Genomic DNA, 24,400 nt, shown 5'->3' on the forward strand with positions numbered 1-24,400 from the left:
TCTGTGTCCATCAGTTATGCATATATGCATATAAGTTCTTCAATTAATCTCTTCCCACACCCCCACCTCCCCGTTGAGATTCATCAGTCTGTTCCATGCATCTATGTTTCTGGATCTATTTTTTTCCTGAGTCTATTTTGTTTATTAGATTCCACATATGAATGAGTGAGATCATGTAAAACTGAATCAGGAAGAATCAGAAAACATGGGTAGGACAATGACAACTGATGAAATCAAAGCAGCAATAAAAAACTCCCAGCAAACAAATCATTCACTTATTAATGCATGCATATATCCAGCTTTTTATTGATTCTTTAATTCCACATTTGTTGAGCGTATACTGTCTTCCTAGCAATGATGATACAAAATTTACTCCTATGATCTCTGCTCTCAAGATTGTAAAATTCAGGTATGGAATATGACACCCGCCTTCCCAGCCTCATGTCCTGTTACTCTATGGACAGCCCGCCTCCCAGCCTCATGTCCTGTTATTCTACGGGATTTCTGTACCATCCCTGCCCTACTTCCTCCTCCTCAGGCCTTTGCACGTTCTCCATCCCTTCCACTCCCCTGTCCCCAGACTCTCGTGCCTAAAAATGCGTAGTCGTCCTTAGACCTCAGTGGAAAGTTCTCCTTCCTTTGGGAAACAAACTCCCTAGAATAGGACTTCTATCATGCATTCTGATAACACCTTACACTTCTTCTAGCCTGACATTTATGACACTTCAATAATAACTTGATTAAACCATTACATGTATCCTTATTATGTCCAGAAAGAAAATTTTATTTCTGGACAATATGAATGTACATGGATGCTGCAAAATCCTTGTTTTCCTTTCCCATCTATCTGTTAATAGAGTTCACCTCTGATGGACATAAGGGGTCTTTATTTTATGGTCTTACTACCTCTCTTTCCTTTTATTCTGCCTGTCTATTTAGCTTCTCCTTCAGTAATTCCATCTGTTGTCCCCTGAGGAGCTGGTGGGACAGTGCCAAGTTTTCAGGTCCACATGCCTTTGAAGGTTAATTTAGACCCTTCAGATATTTCAGAGTGAGGAATCTACAGGGCAAAATAGAAGTGAAGGTAAAGGTGTTAAATGTTTTGCCTCACTTGTTTAGTGGTTTTGTGTGTTTTTTTTTCCTTTCTTTCCTTTTTTTGCTAGACTGTTAGTTTTTATCACGGCAGAAACCAATCTGTTTAATTCACTGCCATATCTCCAAAACCAGACATAATATGTCCTTAATAAATGTAGAATAAATCCCTGTAAAGCTGGAACAAAACAGAGCAAATATGACAATCACTCTAGACATAAAATGGCAGTTTGTAGTAGTTAAGACCACAGGCTTTGGAGTTATACATCTGTGCGTCCTATCCTGGGTCCAACAGTTATGAATTCAGCAAACTGGGCAAACATCTTAACCTCTCTCTTCCTGAGTTTATCCTTCGTAAAATGGGTAGGTAATAGTACCTGTCTCATAGGATTGTTTGAATGGTAAATGAGATCATGTACATACAATGCTATGGTAAAGGGTTGATGAATGGTACTTATTACTCACATGAAAATAGACTATTGACTTTGAAAAGTTAGGTAAGATGCCTCATCTAGACAACCAGGAAGAATTTACATCTTCTGTTTCCTGGATATAATTTTCTTTCTTTTTTCTTTTTTAAAAATAATTTTAAAATTTATTTTTAATGTATTTAAAAACACTTTGAAAGAATCTCAAACTTGAGAGCATAATACAAAATTTTTTATCTCTCAAGTCATTTGAGAGTAAGTGGTCAACCTGTTTTTCCATCTCCTCCTAATACATTAGTACGTATTTCCTGAAAATAAGGACATCCTCCCATATAACTGCAATGCAGCCATCAAAACCAGGAAATTAATGACGTCCCAATAAAATGTGCTTTATAGTGAAGAATTCAGTTTAGAATCACATATTGCCTTTCAGCGTTACGTTCTTCCAGTTTCCTTAATTCGGGGACAGCTTCTCAGCCTTTGCTCGTTTTTTGTGACTTTGACACTTCTGAAGGCAGGAATGTTACAAGAGTAAGGCTGGATTCTTTTCGGTGCATCTTATCAGGTGGCTCCTGATTGTACGCGTTCAACTTACTGATGATGTTCAGGTTGAACACTTGGTTCAGGTTGGTTTCCGGTTCTAGGCTTCTTCGCTGTGAAGTTTCTCTTTTCCTTTTTGTGTGTATTAATACACATACACATTTACATCTTATGTTAATCTCTGCATCTGATCAAAACCATGAATTCACACTGATGCCTCCAGATCCATCCGGTCTGACACCATATAGTACGTTGCGGTTTTCTCTGTTTCTGTATTTTGACTCCCTTTTCTAATAGATCGTCATTACCCTTAGTTTATTTACTTATTTGATCAGCCTCCCTGTACGTAACCAATCTTCTGTCATCACTGCTGCCCAAGCACAAACAGCTCCCCAGCAAACACAGGCTCCCACAATCCTGCATCGGTGACCCCTCTCCCTAACCAGGCCCTTCCTGTAGCATGGGTGCGCTCCTCACAGTGCTCAGGCTCTGGCACTGTGCTTGAACAGTATCTAAGTGTTTGGTTCCTTTCAACCTGTTTTATTTTCAGCAGTTCCCCACAGGCTGCCTCCCTGTGAGAATCCCCTCCCCACTCTGTCAGGCTCTGTACCTGCTCGGGGCCTCCTTCACGGGGAGTCACTCTCCTCCCCTTGCCTGAGCTCTGCTGCCCTCCTCTGGGCCCCCATAGCTTCTTTTACCACCACCAGGATAGACCTTGTTCTACTTTACCCAAGGCCTTTGGGACCAAATTTTCCAGGAAAGGAAGGGAAGGGGAAGGGGAAGGGAAGATAGGAACGAGAAGAGGAATAGGAAAGTAGGAGGAGGAGCTGATAGACGTATTTTTCAATAAAGCAGGAGCAAGTGTTACTACTGTCCAAAGACTGTGAACGGAGCTGCGAGCATGATGTTTTCCTTGTCTGGGAATAGGCAGGATGGCCTTCTGCTTTGTTTGTGGGGTCTGGTGTGGCTTCCCAGCCATTTCAAGGTTATTGCACAATATTAGGTAGCCTAAGAGAGAAGAGCCCTTTCCGTCACCTTGGGGACTGCAATGGATTGGGTAGCTCTTGTTCCATGAAAACCAGCCATCGATATTACTGGCTTCCACTGTCATTTCAGAACAAAAGGCAGTATACACTATTTAGCCAATATAAAAGTAAGCTAATTATAGCTTAAATACATAGGGTAGCATGTTTTCTAATTTGTACTTCAGTATTTGGACATAAAATTTTCTCTTATGCAAACTCTTTAGATATTGGCAAAGTTGGGAAGAATGGGAGGTGACATGTCCAATGGCTCTAGACTTTAGTTTTCCATAATTTTATTGAAGTACAATGTTTTAAGATTACTCTATACAGTGGGTCATAAGCTTAATATAACATAATGGATATAATTATACCTGTGCTATAATGGTGTGTATGATAATTAACTTTACATAATTAATATAATTTATACACTATAATAAATTATAATGAAGCCATTTATGTAGAATCATGTAATTACATGTAATGGAAATGATATCATAATTATAATAAAATGTTATCATAAATTTGATAGGAGTATGTTTTCAATAATTTTTACAATCTGAAATTGATCTTTCAGATAAATTGGTACACCAGTGCTGAAGAGCTATGTTCTGTTTGAGATTAGCCATCAGCTGTCACTTCTTGGACCGATTCCAAATGAAGTGATTACAGACTGCCATTTAAATCAGTCTTTTTGGAGCAGTGGAATGTGACACTTTTTTCAAGTGCTAGTTGACATTAGATGTTTAATCTGCCAAAGGAATACCCTTCACCTCATGTTAAACATAAGAAGAGTCTAAGCTTTTGGTATTTATGAATAAAAGTCTATAGAGTCTTGTGTTATGATTCCAGAACTGTATGTCCAAAATAAGAAAAAAGTAAAGAACAAATTGGGACACAGAAAACTATTTGGCAAGTTGAAATAAGAATCTCTTTATACCAGATTTGAGGAGACGAGAGGAACATTGTCCCTTTTGCATGTCAGAGAAAAAATTTAATTTTCCTATTTAACGTATCTCTGTGGATAACATCTCCCTGTAGACCGAATGCTGTTCTGGCCTCATCTGAGTTGGTTAATTGGATTGATTATAAAATTGCATAAAATCACCATTAAACAGAATATTAAATAAATCTATACTTATGTGCCTGACAGTAGAAGTTTCCCCTACAGCCTGGTTTTTAATTTCCTAACTATCTTGCCATCTTGTTCTACCTTCTTATTTTCTTCTTATTTGCCCTACAGTCTGGTTTCTATTTCAGACCTATCTTACCATCTTTTTTACTTTCATCTTATTTTCTGTTACAGATAATTACCTTAATTTGCTACAATATTATTGCCTATCTAATATTTATCGAGTACCCTGTGTTCATAGCATGAGTAAAGCAAACCAGAGAAGGTGTTGATGCTAATAAAGTCATCCTTAATAACCTCTATTTGCATTTAATTGTCTCTAAGCATAACTATTCTGATAGTCTGTAGCTATCTCTATGCAGAACATACTTGCCTCCCTTTGGCATTCATCAGCCAGAAAGATATGGTCCCTGGAGTCCAAACTCATTCTGTTTGAGTTTTTGCTGATGGAGAGAGAAATGAAATAGCTTCTGCTAAGCACTGTGCAGTTGAGATTGAAGTATTCTTGGTAACAGGCCTTGGAAAGTTTCTGAAAGAGTTTCTTAGGTTTGATTTTCCTTCCATCTGGTGATCTGAAAAATTTCCTAAATAATATTCTAGTCATGCACTTACAATGAGATATGCTTGTTTTAGCATTGATACCATTTAGTTAACCCCTAATGTTCCATTAGGTGTGTTACTGCAGCATGTTGTAGCAAAAGCAGCGTAGGCTTGCCCTGGCCAGTGTGGCTCAGCCATCCCATGCACCAAAAGGTCGCTGGTTCGATTCCGGTCAGGGCACATGCCTGGGTTGCAGGCTTGATCCCTAGTAGGGGGTGTGCAGGAGGCAGCCAATCACATTGATGTTTCTCTCTCTCCCTCTCCCTTCCTTTCTTTCTAAAATCAGTAAAACCATATTTAAAAAACACACAGGATAGGCTTTTGTGTCAAATGCAGATTCCAATCCTAGCCCTGCCACTGCACAGCCTGGTGATGTTGAGTGACTCAGTTTCTCCATCTCTAAAATAGGTGTAATGGTAATGCCTCATAATACGGTTGTGAGGACTGAGTGAAATGAATGTTTTCAAAGAATGACTGCCTAGCATATGGTGGATAAATGACAAATGCTAATTTCTTTCCTCCTTTCCCTCTCTCAGTGAGCAATATCAATACCTAATCAGACTAGAAGATATTTGGATTTTTTTGGCAGGTGAAGAGACATGCAGGAATATGGAATTTAAAACTAGGATCACATAAGATTACTTATAGTGACCTATCTTTCCAAGCTTTGTAGAGTTTACGTGATAAATCTTTGTGAGATAGAGAAGATTTATATCATTCCTGTATCTTGGATGATTGGTGTGAAATTGAAGGTTAATTATCTCCTAGATATAGAATAACACACACCTGGTGGTGGTTTGGGAGTGTAAGTGCTGATAAAAGGTAGCTGATTTGCATTAACAATATCTTGAGTTTATTTAGTGTCTGTTTTTTGAGCAACTTGAAGTATCACACTTATTCATCAGAGATATTTTGAATTAAAATTGGTTTAGTGGTTGTGTTTTTAAAAACCTTTTTTTCTGAGGGAAAACATACCATGTTGCTTTAGGCACATCTTATTGCATTTCTATTAAAATTTCTGTTTCAATTAGCTACTTTTTAAAACTTGTATGTAACAGCTTTCTGCCTCTTTCCTATATGACTTCACTTACGCTCCGCTGAGCTACCTCTCCCATCACATTCTGCGCTTTGTACTTTATACTTCTGCACTTGAAACTTCTTCCTCTAGATATTTCTCACCAATGCTACTGAGCATTCCTCAATTTAATACTTAAACTGATATCTCCTAGTCACCTTACCATTTTTAAAAACTTTATATTTTATATAATTTCAAACCTATGGAAAAGTTGCTGGAATAGGACAAGGAGCTCCTATATATTTACTTTACCCAGACTCACTGTTACGCAAAGAGCAGAGGTCCCGGGAAACCTCAGTGTATTGCTTGCCTATTCCAAAGAAACAACCCGGAGGACTGGCTGTGAAAGACATGGTTTATTAGGACTTACATGTGCACCAGTGGCGGCCAGCTGGTGACGTTTACCCCAACCTAGGCTTTCCCAGCTCAGGGTTATATAGAGTACAGAAAACAAAGCAAGTGGGGTGTTCGGGGGAATCGTGTTTGCACTAAGCTATGTGAGATCAAAACGCTAGCTATTTCTCTGCAGATGTTTATAGTCCAGGCTCACATCTAGAAGCAGCTGGCCAGGCTCCCAAGGCCTCACAGCTCGCTTACTGATGGCCTTCATCATATTCCCACAGGGCGGGGGGGCAGTTGGAGCTTGGGAGGGGGCCCATGTTCTCACATACTACACACCCACCAATTATTTACATTTTGCCTTATTTGATTTATCATTTTCCATATATGTGTGTTTCTCTCTCTTTCTCGACACACACATATACACACACACACACACACACACACACACACACACACACACACATATATATATATATATTTATATACTTACTATTAATGAACCATTTGAAAATGAGTTGGGAACATCTGGCCCCTTTATCACTAAATACTTCAATGTATATTTGCTAAAAACAAGCATATTTCTTATATATATATATAGTGTAGTTATCAAAATCAGGAAATTTAACACCTATACAATACTATTATCTAATGCCCAGTCCATGGTCAATTTCAGCAGTTGTCTCCAAAATGTCTTTTTTTAAAAATGAAATATGGCTCTTTTATTCTTTTAAATCTTCACCCAAGCATATGTTTTTATTGATTTTTAGGGGGAGAGGAAGGGGGGAGAGAGAGAGAGAGAGAGAGGGAGAGTCACCCTGCCAGGGCTATAATGCCTCTTTAGTTCCCTTTAATCTGCAATCCTTCATCAGCTTTTCTTTTCTTGACATTTCTGAAGATTACAGGCCAAGTATTTTGTAGAATGTCCTATAATTTGGTTTTGTCTGACATTTCCTCATGATTAGGTTCAGCTTATGCATTTTTTGCAGGGAATATCACAGAACTGATGCTATGTTCATTTTGGCCCATGATAATAGGAGACACCTACTGAAAGTTTGTTCTAATTTGTGGGGAGATACCATGAGACTATGGAACATCATGTTCCTTGTTAAATTTTTACCCACTACTTGCACGTCCATTGATGATTTTCTGATTCCATCATTTCTTCTATATTTAGTAGCTGGAATTCTTCTGTAAAGAAGAGCTTTCCTTTTTCCTCCATTTAATCACTCATTTATTTATGTCAGAATGGACTCTCGGATTCTTTATTCACTAGGTTATAACCTATTACTATTGTTAATTATTTTAGTGCTCAGTTGTTCTAGATTTGGTCAGTAGGAGCCCCTTCAGGCTGGCTTTGATGTCCTTTTGATTTGATTCCATGATTTTTCAGTACTTTTTAATTCCTGATGCAACAGAATGGCCCAGGTTTATCTTATAATTTCTGGGTTCTAGCCCTGGAGCTAGCCTTTCTCCAAAAAGCCCTCGGTCCTTTCAGTACAGGAAAGTGTTTGAAACCAAGATTCCCTCCCTTATCCCCTCTTTCCTCCCCCCTCCTTTCCTTTCTGCGTCCCTACTTCGCCTTTTCTTCCCCTCCCTGCATTCTTTTTCTGCGCTCTATCCAGGCATAGACGGAGCCCAGTCATATCAGAACATTGTAGAAATCTGGACAATTGGAACAATGTCCCAAACTGGACCTTTTGTGTACAAGTATTTCCTCATTCTCTGGTCTTCCCTCTTTCATATCTATTAGGTTTGATCACATATTAGTCCTTGGACACTGGGTCTCCCACTCATCTCTGCTTCGGTTGAGCCCCTTTTTTTCTCCAATTTGGTACCTGATTCCCACCTACTACTAACCTGTTTTTCACTCTCTAATTTTCGCTGTGAAATTTAATTTGCATTTTCTTTTCATTCACATTTAACTATAGCCCACTCCTCATATTCAACTTCATTCTTCTAGTTCCAAGCAATATCCTTAAAGAAACTCGTCTGGCTGGAGGTCTAGGATTAGGATACTTGCTCCACTGATAGTCTTTATTGGGAGTTCTGTTTCTGTGCTTCAGTGTCTAGTACTCTTGGACTCAAATGAACCAGGGTAATGATATATTTTGCTTTGCAGGAGATAAAGCATGGAATTTGGATGCAGTGTAAGGAAGTTGGATATGAGCATTTATCTGGCTCCCCAAACAGAGCCAGGTGTTCAAGGAAGGGTAATGGAACACAAAAACTGCACTTTGTAACAGATTTAAATATTTCAAGAAAACTGTGTTATACTGTTCTGGTGAATTCATAATTAGGTATGTGATGTGGGAAACCTTACAGAGAGCAAGGGATGCTAGAAGAAGCATAATACATATGTTTTATAAGAAGGCTCACTTACAAAGATTACCATGAGGCTCTAAGGCAAAAATGCTCAGCTAATTTCAGTGAATTTTGGGGATTAAACAGCTTTGGTGAGTTATAACCATATGTGCCAATCACACACACACACACACACACACACACACACAAATGAACCAACAATAACAAGCTCCAAAGATGCTTCTGGTTTGCAGGGAGGAGGGGTGACTCCCTATCATATTATCCCTAGCAACGTGAAGGCTGGCATGGGAGGAAGTGAAGAGAGCCTTTCCCATCACTTCTCTTCTAGCCTGTGAGCTAAGGGATAGGAGAGTATGTAAATATGTTAAGCATTCTGCGTTCTTGTTACTTTTTTGTTTTACTGTCGTTAAGTAGATAATTGCAGAACAATTTGTGAATCATACAAGAAAAACATTTCATGAGTTGAGTCATATTTCCTTAATTTAATTCAAGTCATGCAAAAGGGTATCCATTTCTCCATCACTCACTATATTCAGTTTGTCTGATGAATTTTAGCCATTAAAAAAATCAAATCTTTATCAAATAAAAAAAGATTCACTTCTGAGGATATTCAAAATGAATTTCTCAGCTGCTTAAAGGCATATCTCTAAGGGGGGTTCTTAAGGGCCTTTTGAAGAAATAGCACCACTATTGAAAAAAGGTTGTCTCTGCTTGGAGGAAGATGAATTATTTTGAGTACATAAGTTTTTAAGATTGTGCTTTAAAAGACAATCCTGTTTATTATGGATTCCCTGTATCATGCTGTTTGACAATGGGAGACCTGGCGCAGATAATGCTGATTCTGGCACAGTTAGATTTAACTTTATTCAATGATTTTTCTTCTATTTCAGCATTAAATAGAGAGAGAATGCAAGTAAACTAAAATTAGTAAGCATTCATTGTGCCCACTAAATGTAACAAATGATGCTAGATAGTAAAGAATACATGGAAAGCCAGCAAGCCTTCATTGTGTTTACTAAATGTAAAAAATGATACTATCGTCTTCATTCTTAAGGGCCTTGCTTGGCACTTAAAAATTACTTATTGAATTGAAATGTTGAATTGAGAATAGGTAGGTGAACAACAACTTCTAATATGAAGTACAATGAGAAAGAACTCTTAAATAGATTTGAACAATACTTTGTGGGAGTGGGAAGGAACAGCATTGCCTATCTCCTCCCATAACACCCCACACAAGCATTTTTTTCCTTTTGATGGTAACTGCATGGGTGTTCTTACTCTCACACATGTTCTACTCAATTTAACTCAGTTTTAGTAAGAATAATTTCTATGCTGATGACATTTCATACTTAGATCTGTGACTTCAAATATTCTTTATTGTTGTTGTTGTTAATCCTGACCCAAGGATATTTTTTTCCATTGATGTTTTTAGAGAGGAGGGGGCGAAGAGAGAGAGAGAGACCCTGATTGTTGCCTCCTGCACATGCCCCTGTGTGCCCTTGACTGGGAATCAACCCCCAGAACCCATGGTGCGCAGGCCGACGCTCTAACCACCAAGCACACCAACTGGGGCCAAATATTCTTCATACAAGGCATGGTGCTGGGACTGGGATTGAAAGAAAGGTGGGGTTTGTATGTGTGGGAAAGGGCATCTGGGCGAAGGGAAGAGTGCACGAGAGATGGTGAGGCCCTGAAGCCTGGCAGTGGGAATGAACAGAAAGTGGTGATTTTTGTGGTGGTGGGGATGAGAGAGTATCAAAAAGAGATGTTTGGAAAGTGATGAACAGATAGATATATGTCAGGTATTAAAAAACAATGCTGTCCGGCCAGACGTGGCTCAGTGGTTGAGCATCGACCTAGGATCTAGGAGATCACAGCTCGATTCCCGGTCCGGGCACATGCCCGGGTTGTGGGCTCCATCCCCAGTAGGAGGGGTGCGGGAGGCAGCTGATCAATGACTCTCTCATCATTGATGTTTCTCTCTCCCTCTCCCTTCCTCTTTCTGGAATCAATAAAGATATATATATATATAAAATGCTGACTGGCCAGAAGTAAAATTTAGCATTGGTTGGTGAATTATCTTCAAATGAAGAAATATTGGACTTAGCTGACCAGTCATGAGTATACTCATGTTTCTGTGTCCAAGCGTTGCTGACTGGTCATGGGTTAACTCCTGTCTGCACTTACATTAACTTAAGTAACTTTAAACATCTTGCTGAGCAAAGTAGCCAGCCGCTGGAAATAGCCGGTCAGCAAGGTATTAAGATCACCTTCTTCCTCTCTCATCGCTTAGGCAGGAAGAGTAAGCAGACAAAGGAGTTACGTAGACTGAGCACTTCATCAGGTTTGGAGGTTATAAATTAATGAAAATTTTCAAATTTAATATTGAAATTCTGTCCAGAGCATTTTTCTAAATGTGATCAAATTACCAATATTCATTGTATTCAAAGTATAACTTGGTATGAATCCTTAAAATGAGTATAATAAATATGCTTCTATTTCTGGATAATTTATACACCTAATATATCAAAATTTGGCAACTTGCAAATGCTGCATATGAAACAGTGTTTACAGCCTTAAAATTGATGCAAAGAAATCTCGAAACTTGATTATCTGCAAACATGTTCACTTATTTTATTTTTAATTAATACTTGAGACCAGATAATGCAAACATACCTTAGTTTTTGGATTTTACTTTTTAAATTCTTTATTCTATGACATTTGTCAACTTAGCTAATATCCTACCAACCCATATTATATTTAAAAGTCTGGGAAGCATTTATATCTGTGTGGCTTTTACCCTCTGTTCTCACACATTTTTCAAACATGACTTCACAGCTATTTTATTACTAGTGGCAGAATAAAGTTGTAGCTGGGCATAAAATTTGAGTATTTGTAACTTTTAAATATAAATCTTAATATTTATGAAACAATTTTTCTTCATTACTTTAAAAAAGTAATTTTAATACATATGAAAGAATATATGTAATTTGTATATAACAGAATAATAAACATTTCTGAAATCACCACTAGATCTAGAAGTAGATTATTTTGTATCTACCTACTTGTTTGTTTCTTATCGCATTTTTTTTTTTTTTTTGCTTACCCCTTCCACTGAGATAACTACATCTTTTCATGTGCTTCATTGTTTGGCCTATATGTTTTTTCACATATGCATGTATGGGCACCTAAAAATATAGACTTTAGTGAAACTAAGCACAATCAAGGTAGTGAGCATATCTATCACTCCTTAAAATTTCATCTTGACCCTTTGTAACCCCTCCCGCTCACCTCTTCCTGCCAGTTCCCCCCTTACCCCACCCCCATCCAATTCTCAGGCAACCACTGAATTGCTTTCTGTCAATATATGTTAGTGTGCATTTTCTAGAGTTTTATATAACTGTAAATATATAAGATGCACTCATTCTTGTCTGACTTCTTTCACTCGGCATAATTATTTTGAGATTCATCCATGCTGTCGGTATCAGTAGCTCCTTTTTATTACCGAGTAGTATTCTGTTGTATGGGTACACAACAATCTGTTTATTCATTCATCTGCCGATTGACATTTGGGTTGCTTCCAGATTTGACTTTTCATATGGACATATATGAAAACAAGAATGGCTGGATCATATAGTAGCTGTATGTTTAACTTTTTAAGGAACTGCCAGACTGGTTTTCAAAGTGGTTGTACCGTTTTCCATTCCCTTCGTCAGTGTATGAGGGTTCCAGTTCCTTCACGTTCCTGTGAGTGCTCGATATGCTCAGCCTTTTTAATTTTAGCCATTCTAATAAATATGTAGTGATAACTCATTGTGGTTTTAATTTTTCATCTCCTTAGAATTATGTTGTTTAATATCTTTTCATGGGCTTATTTGCCATCTATTATTTTCTCAGTGAAATATCTCTTTAAATCTTTTACCCATTTTTCTATTGGGTTGTTTGGTTTCCTATTGTGTTTTGAGAGTTCTTTATATGCTCTAGAGACAAGTATTTCTAATTTTAAATCAGATATATGATTTGCGAAGGAACATAGCCTATACAAAGAGTTATATTCTCTCAAAATTTTGAAGTTATTATTCTAGTGTTGCCTGGCTTTCATTATTGTTATTGAGAAATCTGATTAGTTTTTTCTCTGACTGCTTTTAAGGTCTTTGCTTTGACATTGGTATTCTGCAGTTTTATTATATGTCTAGTTCTAGGCATAGGCTTTTTATTTTAATTTATTTTATTGTTGAGAGTATTACAGATGTCCCCCATTTTCTCCCCTTTACTCCCCTCCCCCAGGTCCCACCCCTCCCAAGTTCTTCCCCTGTCCATTGTCTGTGTCCATGGGCTGTGCATATGCTTCTAAGTCCTTTGGTTAACCTCTTCCTGCGCTCCTTCCCGCCTTCCCTCTTTTATTATCCTTAGTATAAGCTGTTACTTTCAGGGTATGTGCATTCGTATTTTAATAGGTTCTAAAAATTTTATATCTATTATTGCTTTAAATATAATTTGCTATTTATTCTATTTTCTCCCTGAAGACAGCTATTAGGAAAAAAGTGTGCCTTCTCATCTATCCTCTGTATATCTTGCCATTGCTTTCTTACTTTCCATTTCATTTCCTCTTGTGTTACATTCTGGGTAATTTCTTTGGGTATATTTTCTCATTCTGCTCTGTTTAGTCTGCTGGTACATCCATTGAATTTTAAACTTTAAATAATTACTTCTTTGCCAACATTTTATTAGGAAAGTTTTCAAGCAGCTAAGTTACAAGAATATTACACTGAACACCTGTGCACCTACTGCATAGATTCTGTCATTAGCATTTTATTATATTTGTTATATATCATATCAGTCTATCTTTCTAGACATCCATTAATCTATTTCTAAAGAATTATATTTCTAATTTTTAGAAATTGCATTTGTTTCCCCCATTCTGCCTGTTTATTCTTACTGGAGCCTTGTTATTTGCTTATCTTTGCAATTGTGAGCATCATTTCTTTAACACTTTACATAGTTCTATATTCTGTATGAGAAAATTCCAAAATCAACAATAAATGGTCATCTCAACCTAAAGTTGTTGATCCTGGTGAATTTCACCCATAGTGACAAGCCTTTTTAAAAATTTTTTAATTTTTGGTTTGTGATCTTTGATTGAGAGCTCATTTCTTGATCCTAATCTATGAGAATCCTTCAGCCTTAAGATTTCCTTTAGAAAATATTTTCTTTTGTTGCTGCCAGTAGCCAGTGGGGAGCCGCTGACATAGAATTACTTCAGCATCCCTTGAATATCTTGGCTCAATGAGAAAGTTCAAGGGTTTGCTTCCTTGCTTCTACTTACTGATATAAGGTCCAATATGCTGATAGCAATTCTGTAATTGGTATCTGCCCTCAGAACAATCCCATCCTTTTCATCCATTCACTACTGTTACTTCAGTCTCCTAGCTGTTCTGATCTCAGCTCAGGTGTGTGTGTGTGTGTGTGTGTGTGTGTGTGTGTGTGTGTGTGTGTGTGTGTGTGTGTGAGAAAGATTTATCCTGGAGACCTACCCCATCTGCTGCACCATCAATAATGCTTCAAAGCATGCATCCCATCCAATCCAGTGCCTAGTTAATCTGCAGAGCACTTATCCATAGTATCAGAAGCAGATGACCTCAAAAACACATTTCATGTTAAATGATTATGAAATTTAACTCTGTGGAATGATTTTTAATCTCATTCACATTGTAAACCTGAAGATGGATTTATGAAAGCATTCATTTTGGGGGTTATTTGGACTGATTTCTAACAGTGATTGTGCAATGTCTTTAAAAAAAAACAATTAAAAATCTATTTATTTTAGAGTAGTTTTAATGCTTATAGAAAAGTTGTTAAGGTAGTATAGAGAGTTCCAGTGTATCCCCCCGTTTTCCCTATTGCATTTCAAATATATGAAATACCCTCACTGAAGGCAGTAGAAGAAAAAGGTGATGACTTGAAAATTAGTAGAGACTGTAAAACCAAAGACAAAGAAACTATATAAAACCATCCTACCTTTGTAATACAGTTAAATTCTCTTATTACATTCTGCATTTCATCTTGGAATTCCCTGACCTCTTAAACAATTTCTAAAAAGTTGCCTACATCAAGATTTACTCTTTAAGCTGTAAAGTTCTGTGGGTTTTGACAAATGCTTCGTGCTAAGTGTTCACCTTTACAGTGTCATTTTCAACACCTCGTGTTTTACCTATTCAATCTTCCTCTCCATCCCAGAACCTCTAGCAGTCACTGATTATTGTAGTCTTAGTTTTTTTCCCCTCTAAAATATTATAAAAATGGAACTATACAATGAAAAATATATCCTTTTAACTTAGCAATATGCATTTAAGACTCGTTCATGTTCTTGTAAGGCCTGATAGCTCATTCCTTCGAATTACTGAAGAATGTTCCATCATATGGATTTACTCTTTTGTTTATCCATTCAACAACTGAAAGCCACCTTGGTTGCTGCCAGTTTTTGCAGTTATGAATAAAGCTGTTGTAAGAATTCTCATGCAGGCAGGCAGAAATGCAATTTTCAGTATTTCCTCTATTTTTATTATTTTCCTTTGGGATACACATTTATGCACTTCTTTTCTTGACAATTGAAAAAAATTCTCATCCGAGGATATGTTTTCATTGATTTTTAGAAAGGGAGGGAGGGAGGGAGAGAGAGAGAGAGGGAAACATTGATGTGAGAGAGAAACATCCGTTGGTGCCACCTGTGAGTGCACTGACCTGGAATTGAACCCACCACATTTTGATGCATAGGATGACCCTCCGACCAACTGAGCCACTTGGCCAGGGCTATGCACTTCTTTTAATCAGCAAGATTTTCCATATACACATGCATGCAGAAACTGTTTATGATGTGATACATGACATTTTGATTCTTTCCTTACATTTTCTTCACAGATATTCAAGAATTTTATGAGGTGACATTACTGAATTCTCAAAAAAGTTGTGAACAGAAGATAGAAGAAGCCAATCAAGTTGCACAGAAGTGGGAGAAGACATCCCTTCTTGCTCCATGCCATGATAACCTTCAAAAGTCTGCAGAGGTATACCACTGAAACTTTTGAAAGAACTAAATAATGTTATCACTTATGCCAGTAAAGAAATAGTAATCATTATTAACAAATGGCAACACTAATACTAAAAATGTAATTATACCTTACTGTTAAAGTTGTTCTGAACAAAAGGGTTATTGAGCCACATGCTAGCCAGGAAAGGAACCAGGTCCTGGGGCATGCAGTTAAACTGTCAGCAGCAGGGCTAGATGGAGAAGACAAACATGCCCACTGTCCTGGGGTTGATGGAACTCTTTTATACAATGAGTTTGGGGAAGAAAGGTGCCTGTTATTTTAACAGAATTTACATCTAAGCATGGAACAGATTGACGAATCTCAGAGGGAAGGCAGGAGGGTGTGTGTGGTTGGGAAAATGTGGGGAGATTAATCAAAGAATTTATATGCATATATGCATAACCCATGGACAAAGACAATAGTGTGGAGAAGGCCTGGGTAGGGGGTGAGGGCAGGGGCAGATGCCAGGTGGAGGGGATTAATGGGGGGAAAAAGGCGACATCTGTAATACTTTCAACAATAAAGATAAATTAAAAAAAATACAAAATATAAAATAAAATAAAAATAAAAAATTTTCATTGGTTATAAATAAGTGGGGTGGGTGGGAAAATGTGAAGCAGGGAACGTTCTGGGAAATGTAAATAGTCCACGAGGAAGATGTATTTGATGCTTCTGAATTGGTTGTGAGCGGTAATCCAGAATGTTCATGCATAAGCAAAATTCAGTGGTGTTTGGTGGTTGGCTGTGTTTTCTAGATAGCTACCGGCGTGTTGATTCAAAGTTTCAACATACATTCAGGACTATGAGCAGTCTTTTGTTGGTTTTGGTCTATGACTGTTAACTGATTAACTTCCCTTCACTTGTGCTCCTACCCTCTGGCCTAATGTAATTGAATTTAGGACATTTATTTTTCTTTTGTTACTGTATATATTATTTATCTATGAAAATACAGATTTTGCTAAAGATAAAATAGGGCATGAAAAGGACATGACTTCACATTAGACAAGTGAGTTCTGTTATGAATATTGTCACAATTTGAGTTGACTCAAATCTAAGTCATCTGGAATTTCAGGACGTGGTTCCAGGTGTACTGGGGGAAAGAGATGGATAGTGTAATTGAAGAGTGTGGCCTAAGCCTGTGATCTCCATAGCAGGACCATATACACTGGGGCATAAATAAAATGATCTATTGGGGTGTAGGAATAAAATAATAGATTCCATATTTCTATTTTTAAAACACATTCTTTATAATTTTTAATATTTGGATAATTTATGACATATACTATGTTAACATTTAAAAATAAATATAGAGTTATTAGAGTTGTATGCTCAAAAGGTTTTGCAGATAGGATAATGGGATCAAAAAGTTTGGAGACTACTGTTGAAACTAACAGTTACCAAAGAGTAATAAGGCAAGTTGAAGAGGCATGTCTCAGGTTAATTACTGAGGATTAATAGAGGCAGGGACAAATCAATGCTATTTTTAAGTGACAGCCTACTTTGAAGGCAGGAAGTAAGCAGTACCAGACACACACACACACACACACACACACACACACACACACACAACCTGTCAAGATTGGGGTTGTGTGGCTGACTTAGAAGCTATATGGAATCCTCATGCTAATCCTTAGCAGTTGGGTTGCTGAATCTTTGGATTGTGAAGACTGAGACCTGTGATACACTTTCTGTCCTGCTCAGAAGATTTGGAAACTGGGTAAGATCGAGTCTAATGATTATACTTGAAGAAAAGGTTAATAATGATGATAACGTGTTAATTAATAGATGCTAACTATGTGAAGTTTATGAATCTGGAAGTAATTATTTTTACTTTTTTAGTGTTCTTTTTTTTTCCTGTATGAATATTTATACATAAAATTGGGACAAAAGCATGTAAGGTATTCTTATGACTTTTAAATTTAATTCTACACTAATAGTATTTACCCATATCATGTCATTAAATAGTAATAAAAGTATCTTAATGGCTACATAATATTCTATAATTTGGAACGTACTTAAGCAATTCTCCATTCAATATTTAGGCTATCTCCAATTTCCTCTATGAATAATGCTGAAATGGATATCCATGCATATAAACCACTGTGTCTTTTCTGATTATTTTAGTAGGGCTGAATTTATAAACAAAACTACTGAGTGCAAGAATACTGACATTTTTTAAGGCTCTTGATACAAAATTGTCAGTGCTTTGCAAAAAGGTGCTTCCAGCAGTGTTTGAAAAGGCATATCTACATATACCCTTAGTAGAATTAATTATTTGTTAAAATCTGTTAAATTAATAAAGTTTGTTACTTAATGCTTTAGATTGTAATTATTTGTTTATTATTGAAACTGTTTTTATTATAATTTCTGGATATGTATATATATTTGTGATTCACTTAAGCTTTTTTCTCTGTGGTGCTAGAATTCTTATTGTCTTGCAAGAGCATTTTATTTGTGAAATATGTTATCTTGTCATGACTTTTGCAATATTTTTCATTTGTTGATTGGTATTAATTTTTCTTATACAGTAGTGCTTTTTGACATTCAAAATATTTTTAATTTTTAGGTGATAAAATCTACCACCTTTTTCTCTTTCATATTTTCTTTGCTTTTTCTTCCCCATTCCAAGATTAGTTAACTTTTCGCCTATATTTTTTTTCTAGACTCTTATTGCTTTGATATTTGCTCCTTTTGAATTTTTAAAAATTATTTTTTGTCCATTTCTAGATGAATAGTCCCACACATACACCTCATTTTGCATAAATGATCAAATATATACTTTTTATTGTCAATACAGTTCTTTTTGTTTAACTTTTCCATTTTTTGCTTATCTCCCCTTTCACTCACTTCCTGCTCACGCTGCATTAGCTCTACCCTCCCCACATACAAGATAACCCATCTCAACAACTTAATGTGTTTTATCTTTCTGCACTCATATAATTCTTATAATATGTAATCATATATAAACTATATACACGTATATGGGAAACATATATGTATCTTCATACGGGAGCCTGCATACATATATGTGCAGTCAGAATTGTGGAAAGGAATTGTTTCTGAAAAAATGTTCATGTTATATGAATGTCTTTCAGGTTGTCTGGTATAGCTTTGATGCGTTTTTCTGATGGATGTATACTTTCATACTGTGGGAATATCATAACTTATTCAATCATTCCCCTGTCGATAAGAATTTACTGTTTCCAGTTTTCTGCCATTATGAATGCTGCAATCTGACGATTGCATGTACATCCTAATTTATGGATGCTTTTATTCTATAGGATGTATTCTCAGGGGTGTAATTATTGGCTCCAAGGGCATGCATACTTAATGTGATTAAGTGTTGCCAGACTTATTTCACCTTTCCCATCTCCACTGACAAGGCATGCTGGTGCAATTTTACTTTACATCCATCCCATCAATAGGTGTTGCTGCTCTTCTTAAGTGTTGCCAGGACTTTTAATTGGTTTATGAACAGATGCCAGCAATATAAGGATGAATGACGAAAAAAAATCCACATAGGGTTTTAGCCATTTATTTTTCAATGTCAAAATCAGGATAGGCAAGACAGAGTTAATGTAGATTTTCCTAAATGTGATTTTAAAGGTTTTAAAAAACTATTTTATGCATCTTAAAATCTTGTTTAGGAAGTCCTCAGCCTATGGTGATTCGAACATTGACCAGTTATATCCAAAACATCAGAGCATGAATGTGCACTAACTCCAATTATTGTGCTTCTGAAGGGAGTCTGCTTTTCCTTGATGGGCTACATGAGGCAAAGAGCCAGGTCTGGCTGGTCTTTGTTATTGAAGATGAAGGTGAGCACAGGGAAAAGTAGCTTTTATTTGGGGGTCTCAGGGTACTGAGCTAAGATAACTGAGGATTTTGTCCTGCAGGGGTTGGCTTTCCAAAGTCAACATTTTAAACTTGAGTCCAAATTTGCTAAAATGGTCTATATGAAGAACAGTAATTGAGAAATGGTGTCAAAATGAAGTTCATAACCAGAAAAGCTTAGAATAGCAACAACAGCATGGGTAGATTCTAATGATTTATTGCAAATGCTTGTTATGTTTTTTTAATTCTCACCTTGTGTCTCTTCCTTTGAACAATCTGAGTTTATTTAAAGCAGCCGGGAAGGACATGTAAGCTCTTTAAGGGCAGCAATCGTAGATCTCCCTTATCTCTGATTCCTTGGCCCCATCAAATTGTTTGTCACAGTGGGCTCAATAAATATATGTTGAACAAAAAAGAAGGCCCTCTAAGCATCCTCTGGTTTCCAAGTTCGTTCTGGCCATTGGACTCCTTGCCTATTCCAATATGTATCTCTTTTTTTGGTTGTTTTAGCTGGATATCCCCAGGATGCAGATTTAAATGGAGAAGCAACTGGTGTGCCTCAGTTGATCAAAGCTGGCAAAGGAAGTTATGGATAATATCCTCTGAAGCAATAAGAATGATATTCTTATGCAACTGCTACATTAGCTCTAGAAACAGAAGTTTCAAAAACACTTAAGGCAATGGATGCACCAGTGGGATATTACTTTCTGGTAGGTTATATATGTGCTGGTGCATTTATTTTAAAAAGGGTTTTTTAGACATCCATAGCTTTTAAAAATCTTTGATAATGCAGGAGAGTGCAAAAGGAAGTATCCTCTTACAACTGCAGCTTACTCGTATGATTAATTGATTGAAATGATTTCATTTTATGAATCTGGGTTTTAACTTAGTGTTCTGTATTTTTTTGTTAGTAGAGTCAATTCAAACTCTTGACCTATTTTGGCAATGTAAAGACAAAACCTGATAGCATAAGAATGAAAAGTTCAGCTCAAATAACCATTAGATTGGGTGTTTTCAGGACATCTAGCCATCAAATGGCTTCCGGCCGCAAGATGTCAGTGATATTTTAATGCCAAGGAGGTGTCTGCCACCCCCAGTAGGAGGCTCCACAAGGAATGGCACCCTTACACACCAAGTATCTACAGTACCTGGCACAGAGGAATCTTAAAGAACTCTAATACAGCATAGAAATTTTAACTTTATTTTTCTGTAAACCAACATGATCTTAGTATTACGCTTTGAATCTGCCAAGCAGCAAAAACATGATCTTAGTAAGTTCTGGGTTCTCTCAAACTATCTTTGCTTTCCTCTTAGTCACTTCCCCACTTTCCCTAGACCATCTTTTTTCTTCAGAGGGAACACTTCCCTGGTGCATACATTCTGCTACAGCATCTCAGTGAGAGCAGAGACATCATGTGATATTGTCTATCACTGTGCCGAGGACAGTGCCTCAATGACTAGTGAGTAATTGAATGATGTTGGTGGGGGAGATATGCAGGGAAGCATCATTGTCATCAATCAGCATCCACTATGAGAACATTCCTATTGGGACATTTCCTTTCTAATTTTTAGGATTCATTGGGCTTATGTTGGCATTTGCAGCTGAGATGCGTGTGTTTCTACCTGGTCTCTTGCTATAAGGTCCATTCTACCATCTGTTCCTCCTCTTCATTCCAACCACAAAGCTTCACTTTTCCTTTTTAAAATTTTCTTCTATGTATCTCATGTCCACATGGGCAAAATAGTAGCAAAATAAGCATTTGATTGCTTCCTACTCTTCTTGGGGCACAATGGGGTTTTGTGAGGCTGCTCAGGATCTTCTACCTGAATATTCCTTTACCACTGTTTCTCCTTTATTGCCTTGTGCCCTAACGGGATCAGGGGACTTCTTTAAAGGCTTAGGGCTGGGAGAAGTATACAAGTTGAAGTGATTCTCATCAAAGTTTCCTTTTTCTCTTCTAAGCTTTTTCTCTCCCTCTTTAATAAGAGATTTTTGGTCAGAGAGAGGTGGAGCGTGCTATGTTATTGGGGATCAACATGTTCCATTTGACTTGCTTACTCTTGTCAGCCTTTCCAGTCTTATACCTGGACTAGCTTTTTAACTTAAAAACAAGACTATGGTGTCTGTGCTTTCTGTTCTTATACCCCCTGGAAGTTCTGGGGGGGTCTCTACCACAGCAACTCAAATGTAGGATGTTTAGGGTAAACAGGATCTTCGAGGAGCCATTGTTAGTAAATCACTCTATCCTTCAGCAACACATGCAGAAAGACTCGCTGCTTTGATAGTAGCATATATCCTGCAACTTGAATTTTAATGTCTGGTTTGCTATAGGAAAATTTGCTATGAGGTAAAGAGGATAGTGTATAGAAATCCCATAATCAGGTTCTAAAAAACAGGAAAAAATAAAGTAAAGCCTAAGTCTCAAAAAAGTACCCCCCCCCCCAGTTTTATTGAGATATAATTGACATACAGCACTGTGTAAGTTTAAGGTACACAGCATAATGACTTTACTTACATATATTGTGAAATTATTATCATAATAATTAACATCCATCATCTCATATAGCTACAAAAAAAGAAAAGAAAAAATATTTTTTCCTTGTGATGAGAACTCTTGGGATTTATATTTCCAAATATACCAGAAAGCAGTGCTGACTATAGTCATCATGTACATTATGAAAGGTGAAGATTGGTGGTGCCTGGGCAGGCTAAATAGCCATCTCAGACAGGTGAATAAAGAAAAATTAAATTTATTATAAGGGGATGGGGATACCCAAAGGAAAGGGCTACACAGCACTGAGCCAAAAGATACTGGGTCCATGATGGCAGCAGAAATATACTTGGGACAGTGAAACAAGGAAGAGCATAGAAGCAGCAACAGGAGAGCCCAGGCTGGGCTGCTTGGGCTCACTGAGGAGTCAGAGAGAGAAGGGCCCTTGGAGACAGGTTCAAGGGAAAACCCTGGATGAGCTGCTACTGCCCATTGCTCCCCTAGTTGCAAGTCTCATGGGGTCCCCTTGGAGGGATAGAAATGCTTCCCTGGTGGGGAGCTTCCTCTGGGTCCTTTGTCCTGAGCGTATTATCTCTCTCTTGCTGGTGGGAATCTTAGGGGAGGTCTCAGGGGAGGGCCTCAGTAGAATATTCATCAGCTTTCCAGTGGTGCTCTTTCAGGATCATGGTCTCCACTGATTGTTGGCGCCAGGGCAGGGGGTCATTAGTCAATGTATCTGGTCCTGCGGTAGCCACAGCACCACTTACCTGATTTTGATATTTTGCTTTTCTGGGCCTGGAGCTGAATACAACTGAGGCCTAGATGTTATCTTTTGGGAGGAACTGCTTAGGGGGTGTAAACTGCATGACCAGTGATGTACCAGGGGAGGATAGGTTACCCTGGGGGCAAGGTTCTTGTTTTCCCAGTTTTCTCCCTTCCTGGGCATCCAGTGTTTCCTGCCCTAGTGAGTCTCCATATCCGGATTTCTGTACCTGGGTTTCTGTCCCTGACTCATCTAACACATTACATGTCCAGTATTTATTTATCTTATATCTGGAAGTTTGTACCATGTGAAAAGTTTGTTTCTAAAAGATATTTGTGCCCGGCCGGGCATGGCTCAGTGGTGGAGCATCAACCTAGGATCCAGGCGATCGGGGTTCGATTCCTTGTCAGGGCACATGCCTGGGTTGTGGGCTGCAGCTGATCAATGACTCTCTCATCATTGATGTTTCTATATCTCTTTCTCCCTCTCCTTTCCTCTCTCTGAAATCAATAAAGATATATTAAAAAATAAAACTATTTAAAAAAAAAGATATTTGTGAAAAATTATGCACATCTTCCCGTTCAGTTCAACTCAGTAGTTCTTTAATTTTTTTTTTTTTTTTACTCTGATAATATTTCTACACTCTGTTTTTGCTATAAAATAAGCCATAAATGATAGAAAAATGAGATTGGACTTTTATAGCGTATACTATGATACTACGTCATATTTAACATAATTTTAAGTGATTGGTTTTCTACTGTCCTATTTTCCAACAGTGTACATGCAATCTAGAAACCTTCAGAGAGGGAAGGTCTTTAGCACTTCCGGTAGAACATAAAACATAGCATGTCACTCCTTTGTGAAAACCTCCCAGTATCTCCCCACTCAGAGTAAAAGCTGAGCTCCTTAAATGGCTTATAGAGCCCTACCTTTTGTGACCCCACTTATCTCTCTGATCTGAATTCTCCCCCTCCTCACTCTCTCCAGTTCAGCTTCCCCAGCCTCCTTACTGCTCCTCAAACACATACAGCCTTGAATCTCTGCACTTGCTTGTCCTTAGCCTGAAATGCTATTCCTCCAGATATCTGCATGGTGTGGGGGAGTCACCTCTTTCAAGCCTTGAATGTCACCTTCTCAGTGATTCTGCGAGCATTCTATTTAAAATGCCTTCTCACTGCACGACACTGTTACCATTCCCCGCTTTGTTTTTGTTCATATCATTATCCACCAGAGAGACATTATAACCGAGTTGTTAAGAGAAAGCACTTTATAATTCAGACCATTTGGGTTTGAATCCAGGCTCCACCACTTACTGGCTGTGTGACTTTGGGAAAATTACTGAGCCTATCTATCTCTCAGATTCTCACAAAAATTAAATGTCAGTTTTCCTTCTCAAAGAAATCTAAGCTTCATGCAGGCAAGGGGTTTTGTCTATTTTGTTTATTGCCTTTTCTCCAGCACATAGAATATTACCTCCCCCCTCCCCATTCTATCAATAATTTGTTGAAAAGTTTAGTTATGTTATTTTGGCTTAGAGCAATTTTTCCAAAGCACAACTATAATGAAGTTTGCTCTACATTTTTAGCAAGGGCCATCTGAATCTTCCCATGAGAGCTAGCTCTATTTTTAGAATAAATACATAGTTCAAGTGACAGCTGATGGAATGACTC

At 37.6% G+C, this 24,400-nt stretch overlaps 1 protein-coding gene across 1 annotated transcript in view; it reads left to right on the forward strand.

The window, feature by feature from the left end:
* DLG2 (discs large MAGUK scaffold protein 2) overlaps positions 1 to 24,400 on the forward strand; it is a 1,615,022-nt gene that overhangs the window by 156,966 nt on the left and 1,433,656 nt on the right. The window contains exon 3 of the mRNA XM_016206846.2: positions 15,472 to 15,617. Coding sequence (XP_016062332.2) covers positions 15,472 to 15,617 — 146 coding nt within the window. The remainder of the gene's footprint in view (positions 1 to 15,471; positions 15,618 to 24,400) is intronic.

The sequence above is a fragment of the Miniopterus natalensis genome, chromosome 11, assembly GCF_054644295.1.
Source record: "Miniopterus natalensis isolate mMinNat1 chromosome 11, mMinNat1.hap1, whole genome shotgun sequence".
In the NCBI taxonomy this organism is placed as follows: Eukaryota; Metazoa; Chordata; class Mammalia; order Chiroptera; family Miniopteridae; genus Miniopterus; species Miniopterus natalensis.